Genomic DNA, 26,464 nt, shown 5'->3' on the forward strand with positions numbered 1-26,464 from the left:
AAACAAAGGTTTAGCTCAGATTGGGAGTTTTCAGTCTGGCCTGGGAGACAATAAAGGATAGCAGGTGATGCAGCAAACTACCCTCCTGGCTATAAGGAAAAGGGGGCTCTTACCACCCCCTTCAGGAACACACTCCTAGTAACAGGAAGACCTCCTCTCAGGTCTCCCCTCCAAAGTGTCTACCACTTTCCAATAGTGTCAAGCTTGTACAATGGACTTGGAACCAGGCCTTGAACAATGGCTCTTGGGAAACTTCCCTTATCACAACTACTGTAGCGACAATCTCATTTCTGTTAGACTATTATACTGCCATGTCTATGCAGGATTACAAGCATCAGATAAAAAATGAAAGGCAAAATGGGTCGAGATGGGAGTCAAATCTGGATACATTCGTCTGGGGTTCCTGCTAACTCAGTGGACACAGGAAGGTGTGCTGACATAGGAGGAAAAGTGAAATGTGTCCCTTCTTAACATGGGCGAAAGGGTACTATTTGCAATAAAGATGTGCTGAAGGATTTGATCACATATGGGAATTAATTTTTGTCATTCTATGTATTATTCCATACAGGAAGCAGGAATATTGTCCCTGAGACAAAAAGCTGTGGCCAGGAAGACTTTATCGAAGATAAAAGAACTACCCATGGATCTTTGGTAACTAGGAAACTTTTGTTGACCTGGATACTAAGATAGGAGAACAAGCGATAATGGACAGACTCAATATAGTTTTCAAACTCTAGTTGTAAAAAAACAAGCAGTGCAGAAAGGAGACAGGCCTCTCATATTTCTATCCAGGAGAGATACCCTCACATTTATAGCTACTACCCAGCCTCACAATCAAAACTGCTCTGTGGATTAAGAACCATGACTAGTCAAAGAGGAGCAAGGAAGAGGGCACAAGAAAAGCTCTGCTTGTACAATTTTCCTCTTGCACATTTACTTGCACATCTTTTCCTCTCTCATTCTGCTGCTCCTATTACTCTAGGGCTTTTCTCACCCCTGGAAGCCTGGTTCCCACCTCTGATAGTAGCTGATTAACTCTGAAAAAGAGGAGTACGCAGAACTCCCATGACACCGAATTCTCAAGGATAATGGGTACCAAGTATCGACCATGTGCCAGGCACTGTTCTAGTCAGGTGGCAAGCCTCAGCCACAGTAACAACAGGGGAAAAAATACATCTCTAAGGTAACTGTTCTGCTTTGCTCCCACCAGTGCATACATAAGTGACAAAGTAGAGACATGGAAAGCTATGCAAGGTGTTTTAATTATAAGTTAAAAACATGTCCACATCAAATTTAAGCCTTATAAAATGAGGGTATCTAAACACTGATTGGGCCAACATTATTGGTATGTCTGAATCTTCCATTAGCTTCCCTTCCCCAGTAGAAACAAAAAGTCAGCAGACTATCTGCAGAAGCCCTGGAGCCTGCACTGTCAGCTAGACATTCGAAACATCCTCCTCTTCAACTCAGTGGACTTCTTGTCTATCCGGGCAGCACACTCCTCCGAGGCCTTTTCGATGCCTTCGTGGTATTTCTCCAAAGCAGTTTTCAAGCTCACAAATATCTCCTACGTGGAAATGAGGTAGAGTATAAAAGCCTAGGTTAAAATAAGTAACAAAAATTGAAGCAGCTTCACTCCTATTTATTAATCCTATTTAGGGAGCCTAAACTTCTATGTACACAGACACACACGCATGTGCTTACATGGACTCAAACTTGTTCAGGAGTAGCACAGACCCATCAAAATGGTCCCACTACTTAGACACATCATAAAGGCCAAGACATCATAAAAGCCAGAACTCCAAGACATTAACAACAGTTAATCAAGGAAAATAATTTATCATGTGAACCTTGGAAAATACTTGGATTACCATAATTTGTGCGATGGACCCTTATGACTGTTTAATATCCCTAGAGTCATTTTAGTAGCCTTACAAGGGAGTTTTTCAATAAGCAATAGTGACTTTTCATATAAATCTATATGAATGGCCAAACAATAAAAAACAAAATCAGAAACAAAAATGAGCAGAGTTATTTCTATAGACTGAATAAAACTAGAAACAAATTAGCCGGTGTATATTCTCTTCTAACTCACACTTAAGTATTATTGATCTTATTTTATTACCTATTTTTCTTTAAAAAAGTTCTCAGATAATGATATAAAGAATGGGTGGCACACTACAAGTTCCCAAGATATGTTCACTACTGAAATAATACAGCAGCCCTTCCCCACAGGAGTGAGGAAAATGGGCAAATTTTATATCTTTCCTATTAAAGTTTTCCCAGACCGCTAATTCTAGCTGTTAGTTATTATTGTTTTAATTCTAGTGTAGATATTACCTGCTTTGAATAAATTCTCCAGATTACAATTCAATATAGTATTTACAGTGTTTAAAAAAAACCCCACTATGTCTACTGTTCAACACCTATGTAAATTTGAGAAATTATATATAATTTACATACATATATTTAAATATAATTTATATACATACACACAGACATGTGTGCATATGTATGTACACACATATGTTTTAGGCAAAATATGCTTCAGAAGTTCAAGCATGGTTATTAAACCCTAATACAAACTATAAATATGTTTAGATCCATTAAGATCTAAGCTGTTATCAAATTATTGTACCCATGATAGAACATGAACCATTAAGAAAATAAATCACAAATTTCTGAGATCTAAATTTCCTAAAACCTGTAGCAAAAATGAGTTCCATCCTAACTTGTGCAAAAGCCATTTAGAGACACAAAATCAGCACAGTCGGCAGCTAGAGATCCATTTAAGCTCCTACCTCTACCAGGGCATATGTTTATTCATACTCAAAGGAAAGCTGAATTGATTTGGTGGAAAGATATTTCCTGTGAGAAATTATCAAAGGGTAGTGTGGCTAAATAAAGACATACACTCTGGAATTATATCAGTCAACTATTTCCATACATCCAAAGGAACACTTTTCCCACGGAATATACATGTTTGAGAGAAGCTAGTCATATAGACAGAGCCACAATAAATAAAGACAATAGGAGAGGCCAATTCCAGATGTAGACACCAAGAGCAAACACACCTGGGGTCCTGAGCTCCCCTCACAAGATGGTTACTGATAGTAAATCATACCTCTGACCAAATTCTAACTATTTTAGAATTTCCAATTAAATTCTTTATGTAAGTAGAACTTCATAATACTAGTTCACAATAATTCAAACATAAGAGTTGTAATGCGACGGCCTCAGAGGAGCTCCATTCTTAATGGAGATGTGGCTCAAATGATACAGCCACTTGCTAACCAGGCACAAAGACTCTAGGATTAATCTCAGTGTGCACACATGTATGTATGTGTGTGTGTGTGTGTGTGTGTGTGTGCGCGCGTGTGCGTGCATGCACACACATCACAATGCATATATAAAATTAAAATTTATTTTGGTACTGTTTAATATGGAATCACTAGCTATATGCGATTATCTAAATTTAATGGATCAAATTAAATTTCAGATCCTCAGTCACACTGGACATGTGTCAAAGGCTCACTGTCCACATATGCCTACTAAGGCCAGCACTGTACAGTCTACAGTCTACAACACTCCCAGTGCTGAGGGAAGTTCCATTGGATATGATTGGTCAAATTGCCTCAATTTTCAAGTTAGAAAAGTTACAAATAGGCAAAATTTATGAAGTTCCTATTCTCAGTTTCATCATTTAACCCACAGGTTTGTATTTAAATGCATCCCAACACAAAGTACACAGTACACAATACAATAATAAAATGGAGGGATACTATATAACCAAACCAGACTAGAAACTAAGTGCTTGAAATGCAGCTAGTGTACTGAGAACTAAATTTTCATGTCATTTCAACATAATTAATTCCATTAGAAAAAGCCATATTTGCTAGCAGCTACCCAACTGGACAGCAAATATCAAGATTATTTGAAATCGACTAAAAATGCTACAGCATTTAAGAGAGGAAAGAAACTAAACATATCTGAAAGGACTCAGAGAAAGTAATAATCCAGACACAAAGCAGATGTACAGACTATTGAAATATTGACTGGAACTGTAGGAAAACAGGGAGGTATTATCTTGAACAAGAAAGTGCAGCATTAAGAGTGACATTTTAACTGAATAAATTTGTCAGTACTTAGCATTCAGGGAAGATTTGATGCAGGAGAATTGAAATCAAGGAAGATATGCAACAAGTTTTGCTGCAGTTTACAAGTCATAAAATTCTGTAATTAATGTATAAACACAAGGGTGATTTATGAATGAACAGAGCCACTGAGTAAAAAAAGAAAACATATTAACTTGGTGAATCTGAAAGTTAGGATTATTTACAGAGGATCCAAAATTTCAATTTTGTAATAGACAATGCTGATGTCATAGAGAAATAGGATGACAATGAATGACAGGGAAAAAAGTTAAGAAGAGGAAGAAGAAAATGAAGATGAGGACAGATGGCAGCAGATAATGAATATGATTTTGAAAATGTTATTTTTGAGGAACCAGAACAGGAAACAGGTTTTTAAAAACCATCCACAAACGGCAGTCACTATAACTAAAAGTAGGATGAACTGGTTCTGAAAAAAATAAAAAAGGATGATGAAAAAAGGAAAATCTTTTGACAAAAAATATTTTGATGTTGTGCTCACTTCAGCAGCACATAGACTAAAATTGGAACGATACAGAGAAGATTAGCATGGCCCCCACGCAAGGATGACACGTAAATTCGTGAAGCGTTCCATATTTTTTTGTTACAGTATCTCACTTTGTTATCTGATATATTGGATATATTTGCATTTGGTTATTTGAAATTGGATAAGGAAGGGAGGGGAAACAAGATGAGAGGTGGGAGTGTGGGGGGGAAATGGGGACCAAGACATGAAAAAGGGTATCAATGTATGTGAAGTAATGCACCCTCTATCTGGTGAATATAATGTAACCCTTCTATTAATTACAATAAAAAAATGTTAAAAAAAAAACTAGTATAAAAAATATTTTGATGTCACTAAAATACTTACCGTTGTTCCCTGCTACTGTATAAAAATGGCTAGCTAGGGTAAGGTTGAGGAGGTAGGTCTGAAAAACAGAGTGAGCTAAACTATTAAACTTAGGAGTTTGATCAATAAGTATATGATACTCTAAAGGGGGAAAAATACACTGCAGGAAAGAATCTAGATAAACTCAACATTTTTGTCTCAGAGGAAGAGGCACATTGCTCAGATCTGCAAACAGCTGACAAAAAGAAAAAATGTCGTGGTAAATTTAAACTGATGTAAGATTAAAAAAATCTGGTTTGATATTAAAGAATGTTGAAATCTTAACCTGACAGAACTCTGTATGTGTAAAAGACTGGGCCTTCCATTTGATCATAAGCTAGAAATAACTCACTAAAAGTCCAACCCAACATTAAACTTCATTTATAGATACACAGTGCTTTCAGACTGTAGTTAGCACTCAGCTCTACATTTTTAATTAAAAAAAAAAGCACTGTTCTTATTAAGTGTTTCACAGAGGAGAGAAGATAGTAGATAGGCTAGTAAAGAATCTGAAAATTAAGCTTGCATGAAGGTGGACAATTTGAGATAATTAAACCAAATAAGATTGAAAGGACCCATGGTCATTATGTTCACATGTCTGAGGGACTATTATGGAGAAGAAGGGGCAGATTTGTGTCAGAGAAAAGATCTGGGCTCACTAGTACAAAGCAATTGAGCATTTGAAATTCAAAGTGGGAAATGACGTTTTGCAAAGTGCAGATGCATCAGAACAGCTAGCTAGGGTGGTTCTGACCTCTGCTCATTAAAAACAATTAAGCAGCCAGAAGTGTGACTCAAGTGGTAGAACTTGCCTACTAAGCATAAGGCCTCAATTTCAAACTCCAAAAAATAACACAAAGCCAATCAACAATTAAGCAGAACCTATCAGCGGTTTTCAAAAGCCACCATATTCTGTGGATAATAAGAAGAAAAGTAGTTTTCAGAAGCTACAATGGTTCATGGCTCCACTGCTGGAGGTGTTCGGGTACTTGACTGGAGGTGGTGGTGTCCGTTTAAAAATCCCTCAATAAATTCCAATACCGCCAGCTTCCAGACATGCTGTGCCAGATGCCTTCTCAGTGAATTTATGGAAAGCACATGACATAAAAAGCATCATTCTAGGCATGGTTAGACATGGCACAATAAGGTTAACAACCCAACATGGCTGTAGTCCAGAATTTTAAAAAGCCACCCGTGACACACATGGAAAAATCCAGCTGAGTGTGGTGGCTCATGCCTATAATCCTACAGGAGGCTGAGATCTGAGGATCAAGGTTCAAAGCTAGCCCCTGCACAAAAGGACCTGAGACTCTTATCTCCAATTAACCTCTAGAAAACAGGAAATGGGGCTTGGCTCAAGCCCAGGCCAAATTCAAGCCCCATGACCCCTCCCCCCCACCCCAAAATCCAGGAGTCATAATAAAAGGTAGGCATCACTGATACATAGAGGTACCTGAAGTTTGAGTTGGTAATTATAACTGAGTTATTAACTGTGCCCACCCAGGCCATGTGATGTGATGCAATGATGTGATTTAGTTACAGAAGTCTCTCATTTTACAGAGTCAGAAAATTCAGTGAAAGGGCAAGAAAAAAAAAACAACAACATCAAAAAACAGGAGTTGGAATAAAGAACAGAACAGAAAAATTAGTCAGTGAACTGGACAGGCCATGGGAAATCACAACCAGTATTTTTTCCTTTTTCCCTTCCTCCATCCCTGTTTTCTTTCCTACCTCTTACAACAGTCCTGAGACAATTGTGCAGTATATATAGTAAATATATATTTACTATATATTACTTCTCCAGGAACAAATGTCTGAGACTGTCTAAAGTGGCCCTTCCAGCATTAGGTGGCAGAGCAGCTCAGTAATTGTGACTTAAAAAACAGCTATTATTAGTGACTTCCAGTAGAGGAGTTTGGACAATTATTCTGGTAGAACAATCTTAAAGATATAAATCAAATTTCAAAAGTTAAGGAGAAAATGGAGATGTATCATGAATAGACTACTTGTTTGAGAATTCGGCAGATAAAAAGATTTCTGTCCTTTTACTAAATGCACATTTTCTGTTCAGTGTTTGTAATGTGATTTTGAAAGACAAAAAATGCAAAAGATGCCTGTTCTTATTACTTAAGGTTATTTATGTAGCAATAAAATAGATATATTCTGAATAAGCCAAAAGTAATTTTAGGTAATTATGATAAAGACAGTAAGAGGCTTAGAACACAAAGGGACCAATTTAAGCTCTGTCTCCTTTAGTTAACAACTCAAAGAAATTTGACATTAATGCTGAGAAGTATTTGAGATCTTTTTATCAGGAGAAATCATGCAGAAAGTTTTTAGATATTACTTAAAATCATTTAGTCAATATAATTAATAAATTCAGAATCTTTACGATGCAACTACACTTACTGGGAAAAACGATCTTCGGCTTTGTGTTATTAGGGGAAAAGGCAAGCAAAAAAAAAAATGTTATGGAGATACAAACACAAAGCCATTCAGTCTAATAGAGCAGGATGGGACATGAGAACAAAAAAGCAAAAGACCCAGAGGGCCATTTTCTGTCCCTTAAAACTGACAATAATCTTCATCATGGAAGTGATACAATTTTTATTTTAAGCTGATGAGATTATATGAAAATTTCTTATGAGCGCATACTAACCTGGGACTTGAGTTTCTCTCTTTCAGTGGCATCTTTTAGTTGCTGAATTGCAGATTTAATTTTCTGGATTTCTTGATTAATTGTGGTTACTCGCTCACAGACAGCACCTCTTTTTTCTTGAACTTTATTGCAGTCCCTAAAAGGGAGAGAGAGGGAAATAGCTTTAACACCTCATAAGCATTTTAAAAAACCAAATATATAATTTTGTTCTGGAAGTATTTAACAATCCTAAAATTCTTCACAAGAGAGAAAAAAGATAGAAACCCCAAAATATACTGCCATATTCATGTCACAGTAATGAGATCTTTCCTTCAAATCCATCCTTCCATTCTCTCTTCCTCTTTTCCTCTCTTCCCTCTCTTTCCTTCACAGTGCTATGGATCCAACCTAGGGCCTTACATACATTATACAAGTGTTCTGCTGCTGAGCTATGCTCCTAGCCCTCAAAGACTATTTGATGGTTTGAAATTACATATATTTATACAGTATTAATGGGACTTGTGATTCAGTCAGTACAATTTTCTGCAAGGCAGTTGGGCAACAAATTAAAAACCTTTCCGTTTCCACTGTTTCTTTCATTTGCATGTTGCTCCTCGTGTTCCCTTAAGGACTGAAGGAATGATGTCTGAGCTATACCTATGACAGGCATTGCTAAAACACATAATTAGGACTAAAAAGACTACCAATGTACTGGCATAGCCGAAGAAGCTTAGCAAAGCATTCTGACCTGAAATAATGAAAACAAGACTTATTCTTAGAATAAATGCTATTAACCCAAGGGATCTGCTGTGCTCTAAGACAGACTAGTTGATTCAATTTAATATATCTCTAAACCACTGTCTCAAAGAGAAATGAAGTACCTCATAGCACCAGAGTGGTTTTGAAGAATAATACAAAAGGAGATGGAATTGTGGTCTTTAGAAAGTTTAATTAGCTCACACATTGGAAAATCTGGACACACGAAACACCTTTTTGCAATAGAGTAGATTTGACTTTTTAAAGAGGAAAACATGTATTAAGTTTTCCTAATTATTTTCTAATACTCTAAAAGATAAAAATAAGTTCATACTCGATTACTGTCCGTTTGTACTGTGTGATGTCCTGGTGTTTCTTGTTTATTTTGAATTGCGCTGTGGCCAGTTTTTCCTTCTTTACAATCATCAGTCTTTTAAGTGAATTTTCTTCAGTCTTTAATTTCTTTAGTTCTGACTGATCGTTTTCAATTTGGTCCTCCAAATTCAGGCTCTATATTTTATGAGAAATATATAAAGTCAATACCAACTAGTTAATATTTCTAAATGAAAGGAAAGGGTATTTCCTACGATAAGCTGTGGTAAGACCTGATTTTTGAAATGGGATACAGCTATTTGAGCCCTACAAGTCCAGCCAGAAATGCAGATTACACAGGGAGGGCACCAGGAAGGGGCTGGGGCTGCTGAGAAACAGTGTGAAAAAATGTAAGGTGTTTATCACGCTCCTTCATCAGGAGGACTTGAAGAGGTTACTGTACAAGATGCACCAGGAGCTTGCCCAGTATGCATGAAGACCGGGGTTCGATTCCTCGGGACCACATACAAAGCAAAAAGCCAGAAATGGTGCTGTGGCTCAAGTGGTAGAGCTGTAGCCTTGAGAAAATCCAAGGACAGTGCCTAGGCCCTGAGTTCAAGGCCCAGGACTGGCAAAAAAAAAAAAAAAAGTTAGATAAGCCTTAGAAACAATTAAAAGCATCAATCCTGATGACTCTTGATAGCAGATAAAAGTGGGCAGGAAGAGAGTACTAGGCAGCTCACCCTCGAACCCATATATGTTTCAAGAGGCAATTAATATCACATATAATGGAATCCCTTTGGGTACTTCTTAGATTAAGATGAAGTTAAAAGAAGTTTAAAAAGATTCGTAAAGTTCCAGACTCGGGGGGGGGGGGGGGGGGGGCAGGGGGGAGAGAGGTTGGCCTAGTGGTAGAGTGCTTGCCTGGCATGCACAAAGACCCAGGTTTGATTCCTCGGTACCACATACATAGGAAAAAGCCGGAAGTGGTGCTGAGGCTCAAGTGGTTGAGCTTTATCCTTGAGAAAGTCCAAGGACACTGCTCAAGCCCAGGACTGGCAAAAACAAAAACAAAAAAAACTTCCAAACTGGGGAGATTCAATGATAAAACTAGTTCTCATTATTTAGAGCAGAAACCATGTACTAAACTTTGAACCTCTAGGTACAATGCTAGGCACTAAATTGGGACTTAATGAATATTGATTATACAGGACCACCTGTAACTGTGAGAACAAGTTTAAATATCCATTACTATTTTTCAAACTAGATATGGCATTATACCATGTGAGTTAATTTCATGTTCATGTCATCTGAAGGTTAAAATAGGACTTGGTGATTACTGTGTTCAAAAAAGAAAAGTGTCTTATTCTCTGGCATACTGCCTCATGTATTATTCCATAGAATAGTCCTGTTTTTCTTTTAAGAAATGGAACTCAAACCCAAAGAACTATAGTAAGCCATTACAAAATAGAGACGTAAAAAGTTGCACATAATACAAACCTCTTTTAAGATACTGGTTAATTTTTCCCTATTATCTGCAAGGTCCTGTATTTTCTTTTGATACAGCTGTACCTCCAGCTGACATGAAGGCAGGCAGTCAACTGAGTCTCTATAGATTTCATACTTCTCCATCACTTCTTGCTTTGAAAGAAAAAAAAAAAAAGAAACACAAGACCACAGTTTGATATTCTCTTTTCTAAAACTGCAGTTTATTTGCTCTTGAGTGACTTCTACATTTAATACTGAAAGCTTAAGAGAAGGAAACAATTAAGTTTCTAGGTCAGTAACAAAGCACTGTTACTGACATGTGTCTCTGCACATATAATTACTCTATCCAGATATCCTCACACAAAAGAAGCCTGACACAAGTGTACTAAAGCATTTACTATCCTACCTTCCAAAGGTCACTTGTGCTATTAAAGAATTTATTCTGGCTGGGGAGATAACTTTGTGGTAAAGTGCTTGCCTAGCATGTACAGGGTTCTGGGTTCAATCCCCACAATTGGGGATGGGAGGAGGGAAATAGGGAAAAAACATGAGAAGGGGCATCTATGTGTGAGAAGTAATGCACCTTCTACCTGGCAAATGTAACTGTAATCCCTCTATATATTACCCCAACAATTAAAAAAAAACTCTGCTGATTCTCAAACAACTCTTCACTACAACCATATTGACTATTTATAGCCTTCCTATTCATTGTAATAGTTATTAGTACGGTAATTCTAACTGTATAATAGGAAGATTTTTTTCCCCTTCTCCTCATTCTTGTACTCCTTGCCTTGCCTTGTTAACCATTAGCTTTCTCTTCAGCCTAAGGTCTAATCACATTATTGCCTGTTTATCAGATGTCTTTTTCCTTTGTAACTGTCCAAATTGGTAGATACTCTTTGCACATGTGAATATACTCCCTTTAACTTGGCATTTACAATGAAAATGTGGTCTAAGAGGTCTAGTTTTTGGACTTGTATTCTTAATTTAGAAAGATCTAGCTGAGTGTGGTAGAAGAATACAAGCACCTGGGGTGCTAGAGAACTGCTAGCTCTAGGCTAACCTGAACTGTATAGTGAGACTTTATCTAATAACACAGCAAAAATAGTTTACAAATGTTCTGCGATGTCTCAAGTTGTTAAACATTTAAATCAAATACTTAATACTTAAATTTAAATAAGAATTTACAGGTAGTGCTAGGTATAAGTCCAATTCCCTTTTCTTCTAGATGATTATATAAAATTTTAAATGAACCATATATTCCCCACAATACTGAAGATTTTTGTTTATTCTTAAGTGTTTACTTATTTAATGATCAAATTACTTGGGTAACAAATTGGAAGATAAACTAGAATTTCATCTACTAACCAGTTTTAATACCTTGCCTCAAAAAGAGTACTTTCACAAACAGATTAACCTACATTCTTACAGCAATATTATAATGGCAGCAACACTTGACAAAAAGCATAGATTTCTCACACACTCCCTGCACACATGCATAAACAGCCATATTCTTTATATTACACATAACTGTAGCTTTATCATTGTTTGGAAGTCACTTAACCCCTTTCTTCCCTGTAATAAACTCATTCTGTCTTACATGAACAGAGCCATTTCTGGTTTCATCTCCTAAAGCAAAGCCTCAAACCTCTGCAGCACAAACAAATGCCTTTTGCCCCATAGTCACTTTACCAAAGAGTTACAAAGGTCCAAAATATTTAAGAGAATTATGTATTAACCAGAAAGCACAAAACTGACACAGGATCAAGCAAGAATTTGCAAAAGAAAGAGAAAAAAGGATTGAAATTAAAAAAAGAAACTCACCCTGGAATGTTTTAGCTTCTGGACTGTCTCTTTCATCTTTTCTCTGTAATTCTTTACCTTCTCTGGGGAATCCACAATCTTTGTTTTTAGATTGTCTTGTACTTCTTTCAAAGAAACTACTGACAATTTTAGCTCATTCTGTCAAGAAACATTTTCTTTAAGTATGATGACAAAACTGGCGACTTACCAATCCCACATTAGGAAACAACAAACTAGGGCTCTGTTTGGTGTAGTAAGCATTGAAAGAAATTCTACCCACATCACTAGCCTGATTATTGGTTCACATCTCTCTACAGTTAAAAGAGCAAACTTTTTAGCATGATATTCAAAGCCTTAAGCCATATTTTTGTGATCACTATGGACTTCCCATCTGCCATCCCAATTTCTATTAATCCTCAACAGCCCTGTTCCCATTTCCTCTACACTGATTCTATCGGCAGTACAATTATACATATAACAATATATATTTAAAACAAGTGTCTTGGAGTTATAAAGTTACCTCTGTTCTCCCAGTACCCAAACCAAGTAATTATACTCAAATGATGCTCGGTATAGACGTGTTTGCATCAAACCAAATGCTTTCTTCTCCTGAATTTCAATTGTGAATGAAATTACTACAAGAAAACATGAGGTAAACACTTCAAGACACTGGAACGGGAAAGGACTTTCACACAACCCCCAAAGCGCAGAACTCAACTACAAAAATAGATAAATGGGGTAATGTTGAACTGAAAAGTTCCTGTGCAACAAAGAAACAACTAACGTAGTGAGGAGCCAACCACAGAATGGAAAGCAGTATGTGCTTTTATGGTATGTATAAATTATAGTTTGCAATTGTACATGTGTCAAATCTATTTATTTACTATCTTCCTCTCTGAAATAAAACAATTCAGTCTCATGAGAGCAAGGTTGTATGGCTCTTTGTATATTTTTATTATCTCAGAGTTTTTAAGTAGAAAAGTGAGTTGATTTCATTTTAAGGGAAAGAGATCATAGAGAACCATCTGACCATCATAACTTGCACAGCTAAAATATGCCTTCCACAGTGTAATCAAACTTTTAGTGCTAATAATGGAAAAAATATTTACCAAGCGCTTGGTCTTCTCTGAGATATCTGATTTCTTTTGGGAATTTCCCTCTTGCAGCACCATCTAGAGGAAAAAGGAAAACAAATGTCTTCCAATGACTCAAAACTAATTTAAACATGGGGGGGAATGTTAGAACAGGTAGCCTGGGTCAAGAAGCATTGTATTCATAATCTGACTTGTTGAATTAAAACTTCCTTGGACAAATAATAATTTAAAAATAAAGATAGTGGGGTTGGAAGCGTGGCCTAGAGCAGAGTGCTTGCCTAGCATGCACGAAGCCCTGGGTTCAATTCCTCAGTACCCACATATACAGAAAAAACCAAAGTGCTGGGGCTCAAGTGGTAGAGCATTAGCCTTGAGAAAGCCCAAAGACAGTTCCCAGGCCCTGAGTTCAAGCCCCAGAACTGGGAAAAAAACAAACAAGTTTCTTAAAAGAGCAAAATGAAGTCAGATGCCTGTGGCTCCCACCTGTAATCTTAGCTACTCAGGAGACCGAGATCTAAAGATCGTGGTTCAAAGCCAGCTGAGGTAGGAAAGCCTGTGAGACTCTTACCTCCAATAAACCACTCAGAAAAGGCCTGCATTGGCAGTGTGGCTCAAGTGATAAGAATGTTAGCCTTGAGCAAAAGAAGCTTCAGGGCAGCATCCAGGCTGCATTGAAGCAAATGAAAAAAATAAAATAGCAAAACAATTTAACTTTAGCCATCTACTAATGTCTCCCAAATTCTTCATTAAGTATTTAACTCTAACTGCATAGATGAAACCTAACATTAAAACAAAACTAATGAAGTATGTGAGAAATGAGTACTAATGTTTCCCTAAATGTGCAAAATATCCCAAGATGCCTACAAGGTGCCGCAGGACACCGCAGAGGAACCTGAACAATTTTGATTCACCCAGACTGCATAGACTTTGGCAACACAAACTGGCATGGCTCTCTACATAGCTCGCAGAAGATAGTAAAAGGGCACATGGGCATAGCAATATGTTTGATTTCTCTGGTAAACGAAAGCAATGTGCCCTTACCCTCATTACATGTCTACATATCTGTGTTTTTCTTTAGGATACTTTATAACAGATACCGTTTTTTGACGGAACTCTTGGTTCAGTGATTGCTGCAGATCCTGAATATCATCTGTCAGTTGCTTGAACTCCTCCTGCTCTTCAACTGGAACAGAACTAAACACAATGAAACAGTTACCCCATTCAGGATATGGAGAGGACATAATACATTCCCGGCCCTCAAATAACTTAGATGAAACATGTGCTTTCTTGTTTCTGAATTACATACTTCCATATGACAGCTATTTAAAACAGATGACCTTCACTTCCTACTGAAAGAAAATAAAATGAGTTCCTTTAAGTTTCTACCATCAAATCCATGCATCTGTTCTTCATAAATTAAAATGGCATTCTTTCTTGGGCTGGATTCCTCCACATGGATGTCCTACTTTTATTTTTGCCCTGGAAAATTAGCTACCTGCTTTCATTCCACTCTACATTCCCTTTTTATTGCCTCTGGCCACATTTTCATTAAGTTCTTTTCCTCTCGTTTGTAACAATTCTCAGCATATTTGGAATACTATAGGTCTTTGGTTATTAATAACTCTTGGTACCAGAGGCTATAAGTATTCTGTCACCTCGTTTGCGGCATCTCTTACCAAGCCTGACTGCAGTACCTGCCTTTCATCTCTAATCTTTTCAGCTTACTGTTGCCTGAGAGGGCAGTGTTTATTTTTTCAAATAAGGAACAGGTCAGAAAAGACACCAGAAAAAGAAAATCTCAGACATTCACAAATTAGAAATAATTTAAAAATGAAAATCCTTCTCCTCAAAATCAATACAGATGCTCCTTATTTTATAAAGGAGTCACAGAACAAATTTTCAACTTTACAACATGCATTCTACTTCAGACTTCAAAATGTGATTATTTCCCCAGCTGGGAATAGATGGTGGTAGGCCTGGATCGCTCACTCCCACTCAGCCATCCAGATCTTGAGGGCAAACCCACACTCCAGTGTACTGTACTGCTATGCTAGGATGCCCAGCTGCTTAGATAAATGCCATACTTTCCAATTTACGATATTTTCAACTGAAGATCGTTTATCAGACAGAGCTGTACTATGAGTTCAGAAGCATCTGCATATACAAGAAAGAACAAGAAATTATAGCACTTAAATGGTTTTTCCCTATGTGTCCAAAACAAAGCACTCTGTCAGAGAAGGAAAAATTTAATCAGCATTAACTGATCTGAAGAAAGAGAGCAAACAGTAAATTCAAGTTTTAATTCAGAAAAACAAGTTAAAGAAACTTCAAACACGTCAGGCTGACACACCAACAACAAGAAAGCCTATGGTAACATAATTAAGAGTTGAGAGAACAAAAACTAGTTTTTCTCTTTAAAGGCAAACTTAAATATAGTCTGATTTTTATTAAGGGAGATACAAGGGACTTAAAGTAGATTGTAGGCTTGTAAATAGCATTCACAATTCAGTTTGCAGTTTGGAATAACATTCAAACTGCAAATAACATTGGCAGTCTCCCACTTACTCAAGTTTCTCCAGCTTCATCAGTGCCTCTTGGTGTGCAATGTTCAGTTGTTGCATTTTGTCCACAGAGGTTTTCTAGTAAGGTAATTTTCATAATCTCATATTAGCACTTTTCATCATTCTTATATTAAAATAAATGTCTATTGGCCCAGACCACAAAATATTTGCTTACCACCAAACATGGAAAATATAATTAGGCATTTGTGGAAAATGAAGTAAGGATTTACTTATTTGAAATACCTCCCCAACCCATGAACTTTTTGTGTATCACAAACATTGAGTTCTAACCATGATTGTTCACGTGTTAGGTGCTAGCAATTTTTAAGAAGAGCTCCTGAACCTAAACAGTAGTGTCTCTTCTTTGAACATCAAATATGAATTAAGAAAGTCACAAAACAACTTGATATAGTACTGAATATACTAGGATTAAAGAAGAATTAACCTCCTCGCCCCCAACTGGGGTAACAGGTTGAGTGAAAAAGTTACAGAGAGCTGTGTAGAGGTGACAGATGCTTCAAATGTCTTAACAAATGAGAAATCTTCAGCTAAACAAAAATTGTGTGTGTGTGTGTGTGCACGTGCACACACGGGTGCATCTGAGTATATATATATTTATTTATTTTAGTTTTTGCACACGGGTGCATGTGAGTATATATTTATTTATTTATTTTCTAATTTACTTTTTTTTGCCAGTCCTGGGCTTGAGCTCAGGGCATAAGCACTGTCCTTGGACTTTCTCAAGGCTAGAACTCTACCACTTGAGCCTCAGCACCACTTCTGGCTTTTTCTATATATGTGGTACCAAGGAATCGAACCCAGGTCTTCGTGCATGCTAGGCAAGCACTTTAACCACTAGGCCAAACTCCTGGCCCAAGTATATATATATCTTTATGTGGGGAAAAAGCTTTGCATGATTTGTGCAGTGTTTATGTAGCTCAGTGAAGGGCTAACTGATGTTACTCTTGTGCTTTCTGAGGGCAACCTACTTCAAAACTGGGAAGAGGTGGGATAAACCATGCAAATTTGAAGTCAAATAGATCAACTATTTAAAAAACACCACATTATGTATTAGTAGTCTCTTGCCTAACATTTCTTAATATAGAAAAATCCTCAGCTACCGAAACAAAAACAGCTTCTGCTCCTAAAGAAACACTGCTTTGAAATAAGCCTTCCAGAAACTAAAAGCTGCAACTTCACATAAAGATAGTAACAAATTCAATCCTAAGGGATGCTGGCTATCCGTTAAAAATAAAAATTCAAGGATTAATAATTTGTAAATGATGCTATCTGGTGAATGACCCACAAATACATTGAAATCTTACATATTGCTTGAGAAACTCCATGTATGTGCCACGGCATTCTTCTCTGAAGTGAATGAAGTTGATAATGCCACTTAAAAACCGACTTGTCCGTTTTGCTTCTGAAATAGACAGCAACACTTTTACTTACGTCTCTGAAACATTATTTGAAAATCAAAAAAAATCAATCTTTTCCCATCATTTACTTAGCTCACAGTATATTAAATAACACTGCATGCTATAGCAAAGTGTGGGGAAACTGTTTTAATTTAATGATCACAATTAAGCAAGCCAGTTTTGGCCACAAGCATGTAACAGACCAAAGTGACCATCTCATCTAAAATAGTAGAGCAGACAAAATGCATGAAGAAATGTATTTCATATACCAGAACCATAGGCCGTGAAGCAATTCTCCCAAACCAAACAAGGTAAATGGTACTGATGCACCTGTTCTCAGATTGAGAGGGGCTGCAGGATGCAGTTCAGATGGGGAGATTATAAACACAAGTGATGCTGAGTCAAGATGATAAGTATCTGGGAGTCTGGAAAGGCTGAAGCAACTGGAATGAAACCAAGTACTTTAGGGGAGAGTTACAAAGAGTTCTGGAGGTTTTGAAGTATGTCTCCAAGTTCTTGGTGAATACAGTCAGTACATCAAAATATTAAGGCTAAGGGAATAATCAGGAATATTTGAATGAATAAAAATAAATCCCCAGTACTCAACAGTACAAAATCCTTTTATGTTTAGCATCCAATAAAAATGAACAGGCATGCAAAGGAATAGGACAATATGATCCTTAATAAGAAAAAGGAAATCAACAGAAACACTCAGAACATTAAATTTCGTAGGATGGAAAAACAGTCTTTATGAATATACTACATTAACTGAAAAGCACAGAAGGTATTTTTGAAGACAAAAGGTCACTGTTTTTCTAGAAACCTAAATCAAACTTCCAGAATTGGAAAAAAAAACAAAACAAACAAAAAAACCCTGAAATTATGAGATTAACGGAAATGAAAAGATTAGGGAAGTGGAAGACAAACCAACACAAACCTCCGGATCATCTCATTACATGCAGAAAACTAAGCACTTTACACTACAATTTCTTGTGAATTCTCTCATCATTTTAATTCCACACTACACAAGAAATTCTAACCAGCATGGGATTCAAGAAGATATGAAAAGCATCCAGACTATAAAAGACAAAAACTGTCTCTCATCTTGTATAATGGAACTCTCAAATTGAAAATCCTAAGACATTCATTTAAAAATCACCTACTACAAATATGTGATTTCAGCATGGTTTCTGTATATAAATCAACTGAATTTCTCTAACAATAATTAATCAGAAAACTTAAACTTTAAAGTGACCAAAAAAAAAAATCACTAAAAATGTAATGTGGTAAATTTAACAAAATGTGTACAAGATCTGCACTCTGAAACGTACAAAAGCATTGTTGGGAAAATAAGAAAAGTTTCTCTTATTTGTAATAATTAGTATATTTCTAGGATATTCCTAGCAGAAGATCACAATACCTCAACAGCTATGTACATGTAACTATATAAGAAAAACAAGGCCTTTCTTGGTTGTTGCTGCTTTTAATACACCTTGTGAAGTTATTCCTTTTTCTTTCATTTTTCCCCCCTTTGGTTTATCCCCTGTTGTCACTGTATTTGATTTTGGTACCCAATGTCTTGTATATACATTTATCTGATTTGGGAAAGGAAAAGGGAACAACAAAATAGTGAGACAAAGGACAAAGGGTGAAATGCAATACTCACAAGACTATGTTGGAAATGAACTTTACAACTTGAAGAGGAGGGAGTTGGGAGGAGGGAGGGAGTTAGGGGGAGGGGAAGTGGGAGAAAAAGGAGGAAGAGTTTAACAATGAGAGATCTCAGAAACATTATGAGTATAGAAGTGGGCACTGGTGGTTCATGCTTGTAACCCTAGTTATTCAAGAGAAAGAGAGAGAGAGAGAGAAAGAGAGAGAGAGAGAGATTTTGTAATCCTACAAAATAAAACAAATATGAAAAAATTCATGAATGAGATTCACTTTGTAAAACCTATTTCCACTTAATTTTTTTTTCTTTTAGTTATTGGTGAAAAGTTATTTAAATTCTCACTTACTTGGATATAGAATATCAGCAATCTCAAAGTCATTTACCCTGCAGATGGGCAGAAATGAGTCCCTTAGAGATAAACAGAAAAAGAAATAAGTATATTAGAAATTATATTTAAGTCATGGCACACATGTTATTTTCCAAGAGATTTCTAATATATTTCTCAATAAAGTCAGAAGTCTACTGCAGTGCAGAATCCTATGGCACTAAAATCTACTTTCAGCATATTTCACTAGTATTCATGAAATACAAAGATAGTTATAGATTCAAATAAGCAAAACCCATTCTTGGAGACATTCAGACTCCTTAAGAATTCATAGGCCTTCATAACGTTGGCATACAATTTTAGATGTACACTTTCTTAGAATTTCAATGGAAAGCCTCCTGAGAAGTAAGTGTCAGAGACCGAGGCTGCTCTGCCTGATAGAAATCTACAATTTTGAATATCTATGGGCTAAAGTATACAGAAAGATATCAGAATTCCTTTTAAGAAAAATCATTCCAATAAAGAGCTTAATGTAATAAAATTTGAATATAGAATAAGATAAATCACTCTTCACTCACAGATGAATAAACAAGTTGCTGACTGGTAAAAAACCTTCCATTATATGTGGATACATGACTTCAGAGTTCACTGGCATCTAAATAAAATAAACCACAAAATGTAAGCAGCATATTGCTTAGACAAAATAAGACCTTCAAATACAAGAAACCATAATATAGGTTAAAATCCAACAATATTAATTTATTATCATTAACTTCAAAAAAACGCTTAATATAGATCCTAGTACAAAGTTAGAGTTGAAATGTATTAATAATGCTAGAATGACTATTTCTCAATTTTAAATAAATGAAAAATAAAACAGAAATTGTGAGCATATAAATGTCAAGATGGATGCTAGGCATTTTATTTTATTTATTTTTTTCGTATATTTTTTATTGTAATTAATAGAAGGGTTACATGATATTTGCCAGATAGATGGTGCATTAATTCCTATACACTGATACCCTTTCACATGTGCTAGGCATTTTATATATATTCCCTTTCAATTTTACCACAACGCTTGTATGAAGTGTTATTCCCATTTCATAGATGAAAAAACTAAAGGTAAGCAAAGTTTCATAAGTAGGTGGCAAAGATTTTGAATTTTTTAAAAAAATGTGCAATCACATACCACGTGTAGTGGCACATGCCTGCACACTCAACACTTGGAAAGCTAAAGCAGGAAGACTGAAGAGTTCAAGACCAGCTTGGGCCATACAGAAGAGATCTTGTCTCAAAACACAATATGAAACCATACCGAAAAGATACCAAAACATTACATCTTCAGACGATATGTAGATGACTTTACAACCAAAAAAGATTAAGAAAAATAATCTTTCCTACTAGAAATATTTAATCTACTAAAAGCCCAGTTGCCGTATTGCAGTTGTTTCAGTCTTGCTGCATATCTTCCAGTCTCATTTCAAAGTCTTCCCTGAGAAGGCAAGGACTTGACTGGTGTTTTTTTTTTATTCTTTTTATTATAGTCAGTGAAGACAAACCTATAAATCTGTGAACCACTATACAGAGCCCATAATTTTTAAGTGTCACTTGGGTCTTTTATGACAATGCTCATCTTACTAAATCTAGCCATAATAAGCTATTGTGATGCCTAAGATTTCTTTGTGAGTGACATTAATTTCATAGAAACCCCTGAATTTGTTAAAAGTGAAGTCAAGAAATCCCTGTCCTTTTAGAGGGTGTGCAGTTGTGACAAAACTGCCTCCATTTAAACTTACCATGTAAAAATGCTCCAATCGTATTCCATAAACAATTTGTAAAGCTCTCATGTAGATCATGTGCAAGACTTCAGGCTACAACAGAAACACAACTTTTAATAGTCTTGAGCATAGGGCAGCTTCCGAGGCTTCATTGCTGTCCCATACTATAGTCCATGACGCAGAAAAGGGCTACAAGACAACTCCACTTCGCTGGAGACATCTCCATATTTCTTTTTTCCAAATTAAAAACAAAAAACTAAGGATACTTGCCAGTTTGTTTTAATGTTAACTTTAGTCAAGAAAGCTGGTACCTGGGCTCAATCCTGCAATCCTGTCTACTCAGGAGGTAGAGATCTGAGGAGTTTGGTTGGAAGCCCACTGATGCTAGAAAGCCTGTATGACTTTTTATCTCCAATTAATCCAGCAAGAGCGGGAAGCGGAGCTGTGGCTCATGTGGTAGAGCACCAGTCTTGAACAACAACAACAACAACAAAGAAAAACAGCAAAGAATAGGGGCCAATCTCTGAGTTTCAACTCTCAGCACCATTTCATTAAAAATGAAACGATGTGGCACACAGCTGTTAGTTGTCTAAGGGCTAAGTACATCCAAATCTAGGCAGGCAAGAAGTGGGCTAAATCTTTCAACTGTCAGGTATGTGACACAAATATTGGTATAATGAGGATTTTTTTTTTTAAAGAAAATCCAGCTAACCCTGTCTGCTACCTATGTATTACAGTTTTCCTAGATTTAATGTTTAAAGACTATTTGAGGCAAACAGTATAAATTTAAAGCCTTCTAACTTCATTGCCTGTGAACTGGTTCTAAATCCATATACAAGTGCACTGGGTGCACAGTGGAGTGAGAAATACAGTAAAAATCTGCTAACATTTTCATAAAGTGGAATTTATTCAGTGTATAGGCCTATCATTCAGTCTGAGATTATTCCTTCCATTTCAAAGAATTAAAGACATCAAGACAAAAGAGGTTTATGCTCTGCATCATAAAACCAGGGTTACTGCATTATCACCTCAAGATCTATGCAAGAAACTGGAAGGAGACTCTGGGATTTCCTGTGACATATAAATAACTTCTTTTTTTATATTTAATAACTAAACATAAAAGAATAATGCCTGTCAAAACAAGTCAATTCCCTCCTGGGGCATAATGCAAGAAAATTAATCTGTAAGCTTCCAAAGAGGATTGTTTCTAAGCATTTTTTTTTTAATAGTTGGGAACCACTTGGAATAACTTCCATGAAGCCTTACCAATAAATGATACTCTCACACCAACACGCCAATAATAATAAAAAAAACTTTAATATACTTTAATATAGCTATGGTTTAAGGCTATTTTTTTTTAAACCCACTGTATAAAAGAATTGAATTCCTAATGGGAATGTAAACACTGCCCCACATATAAACTTAATGTTATTTTTAAATTACCCTCGGTGAGAGATTATTCTGTAAATTAAACATGACTGGCCTCTTTCAAATAGGAGGACATGCATATATCCTTCTTGTCACTCTCTAAACCTTGTAGTTTACTTTGTTTTCAAATACCAAGATATACACTCAGACACAACCACACCTTACCTTTGGATTTGGATAAAGGTCATTCTTAGAGAGGTTTTTCCCATCAGCTCCGGTTAACAATTTACTGCGAATATGTATCACAAGCTCAGCTGCATTATATCTGGGGAAAGACAAAGTTTCCATCTTGGGAATCCTCTGCTTAGGAAAGAAGAAAAGAAAACACAGATCAGAATAACAGACAATGAGGACGTAGAAACAAAATGAACAAGATAGGATAATTCACAGAACTGCTATCTTAGAATGATAAAGATAAATTTTACATATGTATATCCACACAAAGATATCTACTATAAAGTCATTTTTATCTCAAAGTACACAGTCATTTTCTGCTACTTTTCCTAAACTTCTTTTTTTTTTTCGATATGGGAAGGAAGATTTTTGTTGATATTTTTGCATTTGGGAGCCAAGGGTTTAACAAGGTCAATCCTGAAAATTAATCCTCAAAGCAATGAAGAAAGCAATACCGCAAACAAGAGCTATATACAAACAATACTCACACAAGACAGATAATACTGTATTCTGATTTGACATCCTACTTGATATATACTTGGTAAAATGGCTAATAAGGTTAAGAGCCAACCAAGCTAGAAGAAGGAGAAAAAATAATGTAATTGGCAAAAATACTCATCACTGAAATAACAATTTTAAATAAAATGAAAGCAGAAGGAATCCACTAGCCCTAGTAGGTTCGGAAAGTTATTCTTTCTTCCGTTCCCCTAAAGCAAGAGTTCTCAAAAGTCTCTAACCTCAACTCTGCTAAGAGCACATCTGTCCATGTTTAGTTGTCAGTTCAAGCCTAAGGCTGCTGCTGGAAGCAAGTAGATAGAGACCTGATATGCCACGAACTAGCCTACAATGTAGAGTGAGGTTTCTCACTACCAATAATTATCCATTCCAAAACATCAATAAGGCTCAGTGTAGAAAACCCTGTCCTAGAGCTTGCATTTACATTTTAATATTTTTACAAGGTATTGGGATTACACTTATAGAATGAGAACATAACATTTTGGGAGTCCAGTAAGACCCTTTCACTCTCTTTTCATCTCTACATATGCCAAGTAGCAATATTGGCATTAAGAGGAACAGCAGATAGTGCTTCAGCCACTCACTGACCCATACTGTTAATTTCTTAATGACATTCCTCCCAACTTCCCAGTGAAGCAGTATGACCCAAAGTGAGTGTTCAATTCTTCAAAGCAAACGGCTCACAGTTTTGGAAATCTATTTCACTAGGTTTCTAATAGTTCTTAAACTATTAAAGTTAAAAAGCTTTGGCAACTTATCTAGCCCCTCCTACATAAAGGGTACCATTGTGAATAAATGGTGTCCAATAAGTTTCTGGTTCTGTTTGAAGCTTTGAAAACAGGACAGATTCACAAACTTTCAAGCCAACATTTTATTTTAGTGTGGCTCAAATAATTACATAACTCTTTCTTGGTACATAGAAATATTTATGTTTTAACTTTCACCTACTTGTTCCAATTCTTACTACATAGAATATGCTCATCTCTTTGTGTGACAACAGTTTCAAAAATCTGACATTAGTTTTGCTGAGCCCTCTTTCTCAAGATCAGTTTCTTTTCATATGGTTATTATGTCTTAGATGACATGAATTACCATTTGTAAAAGTTAAGAAGCAAAAACAACAAACCCTTTCCTACTCTACACCAGTAATATCCAACACTGAAGATTTGTGACTAAATGGAATAATTGCCCCATACACTAAGCTAGTAATACACTGACCCAGTGGATGCCAGTCAGGTTTCCTGATACTGTAACTACCTAGAGATAGTGTCAAATACCATAGATTGAAGGTTCAGTTGTCATGACTGTTCAGTCTTTGACCGGCCAAGTGTAAGCCCTGGATAATTTTACCTATGCTTCTGACCAACTTACTAAATATAAAAGTCTTTACTATTCCATCCTGGATTTAATGTGCTGCAGCTCACATCACTAAGGGAAATATGTCACACTGATGTTACATTGACCTTTTCCCCCCTTGTTTTATATAAAAAAAATTACAACAAATGGACAGCAGATGAAGCAAGTACGGTATGAAAGAGGAAGAGATATGTTACTGCCAGGAACCTCCTTCAAAACAATTTTCTGAGGCTTTTATGGATGTTTCATTAAATAGACACAATTGCATTAGCCATTAATAACTAGCTTAACATTCAATCTCTACTCTCCCCAAAAGTGGGGGACAGGACTCAATGTTCTAAGCTCCCTAGTCATTCAGATGAGAATTCCACATCCCTAAAGCTATCAAGAGGCTGCCAGTATCAGTCAACTATTAACATATAAAAAGATACTGATAGGGCCAAAAGTTTGGCCTAGTGGTAGAGTGTTTGCCTAGCATGCACGAAGACCTAGGTTCGATTGCTCGGTACCACATACATAGAAAAAAGCTGGAAGTGGTACTGAGGCTCAAGTGGTAGAGCTCTAACCTTGAGAAAGTCCAAGGACAGTGCTCAGGCCCTGAGCTCAAGTCCAGGATTGGCAAAAAAAAAAAAAAAAAAAAAAAAAAAAAAGGATACTGATAGTAAGAGTTCAAGGATTTTAAGAGCTCTACACCAGGAGCCCCAAAGACTAAACGCATATTTCACAGTATTACAGCTTCCTACTTGCTATTCACTAAACATTTATCTTTAGGCCTTTGAAATACCCAAATTGAATTAAATATTCCTGGTACAGTAGGTGTAGGGCAGAATATTAATCCAGTAAAGCATGGACTCTGCTGCTGTAGGCTACACAGCTGCCTAGGCTACAACTAGCCCAAGAATTGTTTCTTTCTAAGTCCTCTTGAAAAGTTACTTATACCGTTGTATGTATATGATGTCTATATTTAGGTGCATTTTTTTTTCCTTTTTAATCTTTAGTGGCCAGGTTACTTCATAAACTACCATAAGTGGCTCATGCCAGGTGGCAGTAGCTACTGAGGAGGCTGAGATTTGAGGATCACAGCTCAAAGCTAACCAGGGCTGGAAAATCTGTGAGCCTCTTCATTCCAATTAAACACTCAAAAAGATGGAAAAGGAGCTGTGGCTCAAGTGGTAGAGACTTTTACAAGTCTTCACGTGAAAAGGGAGAAGGGAAGGAGACACTCACAGTAAAACAAAGGAAAGTTATGGAGTACCTACACGGGTTAATTTCTCCCTTTAACTTTTGGACGCTGTCACCTTTTGACTGGTGGTTCTGAGTTTGGTTATGAGATTTCTGGGCGATGAAGATTTACAAAAAGATCTGCAGCTTATGCAGGCGCCACTGTCACCACCTTTTCAAATACATGGGTTCAGTTCTGAGAAAGACAAAGTCTCACAAAATATGTAGCACGAAATGAGTACTGGCAGGGGTGCGGGGGAGGGCGAGGAAAGGCAAGAGGAGAGCGGGAGAGGAATGAAGGGGAGTAAGGGGGAGAATGCAGTCAAGAACTCATGCTGTAGCCTACAAAAATTAAGAAAAGTAAGGGAAGGGGTGGGTTGCAGGGCCGTGACCATAGTGAAGAGGATGACACGGATCAAGATGCATTGGATTCATAAGCTACTGTATTAAACGGCATCTCCTCTGTATAACTACTTCACGATAATTCTTTAAAAAAATTAAAAATACAAGTACGAAAATGGTACGAGCTTAAACCGGCTTGCCGGTTGAGGTTCCCTTCCCAGGGTTTACAAAACACTAGACGCCACCAATCAGCTTTTTCGAAGGCGGGCAAAGGTCTGTGCAGGAGCTAAACAGCAACTCCCACCTCGCAGGCCTTGGTTGTCCCAGCCTCCCTCCCAGCCGTGCAACTCAGGAAAACACTCAGGCCAACGTGTCTCTTCAGTCTCCCTCCCGACCTTCCCGTGCCGGCTAGCGCTCACCTACAGTCCCAGCCGCCCAGAGAGGCAGGCGAGTCCCAGACGCGACGGCTACAGACCAGCTCCACGTCTGCCCACAGCCACGGACCGTTTCCCTTTTCAAATTTGCCGCTTCTTACTGGAGGTCCC

General features: G+C 36.9%; 1 protein-coding gene and 1 non-coding gene across 2 annotated transcripts; one reads left to right on the forward strand and one right to left on the reverse strand.

Annotated features, from left to right (window-relative positions):
* Positions 1-1,255: 1,255 nt before the first annotated feature.
* Nuf2 (NUF2 component of NDC80 kinetochore complex) lies at positions 1,256-26,453 on the reverse strand. Its single transcript, XM_090339795.1, has 14 exons — positions 26,339-26,453; positions 22,476-22,610; positions 20,901-20,975; positions 19,683-19,759; positions 19,126-19,187; positions 17,018-17,115; positions 15,697-15,770; positions 14,229-14,325; positions 13,147-13,209; positions 12,059-12,196; positions 10,247-10,387; positions 8,769-8,944; positions 7,700-7,835; positions 1,256-1,567 (listed from the first exon to the last, which is right to left on the reverse strand). Exons 2-14 carry the CDS (start codon positions 22,596-22,598, stop codon positions 1,433-1,435), a joined length of 1,395 nt encoding a protein of 464 aa, XP_090195921.1. The 5' UTR covers positions 22,599-22,610; positions 26,339-26,453; the 3' UTR covers positions 1,256-1,432.
* Positions 4,646-4,752, forward strand: LOC150057870 (U6 spliceosomal RNA). Its single transcript, XR_016536931.1, has one exon. It is a non-coding gene; the product is annotated as a U6 spliceosomal RNA (small nuclear RNA).
* Positions 26,454-26,464: the final 11 nt, after the last annotated feature.

The sequence above is a fragment of the Megascapheus bottae genome, chromosome 10, assembly GCF_031878675.1.
Source record: "Megascapheus bottae isolate mThoBot1 chromosome 10, mThoBot2.hap1, whole genome shotgun sequence".
NCBI lineage: Eukaryota > Metazoa > Chordata > Mammalia > Rodentia > Geomyidae > Megascapheus > Megascapheus bottae.

Excerpts from the sequence above, each read along its gene's own strand:
- Nuf2 (XM_090339795.1), bottom strand. The coding sequence starts at position 22,598 with ATGGAAACTTTGTCTTTCCCCAGATATAATGCAGCTGAGCTTGTGATA. Across the intron at positions 19,188-19,682 it reads AGCAACTTGTTTATTCATCT|GGACTCATTTCTGCCCATCT; the intron begins GTGAGTGAAGAG and ends TTTATCTCTAAG. Across the intron at positions 15,771-17,017 it reads TGGAGTTTCTCAAGCAATAT|AAAACCTCTGTGGACAAAAT; the intron begins GTAAGATTTCAA and ends TTACCTTACTAG.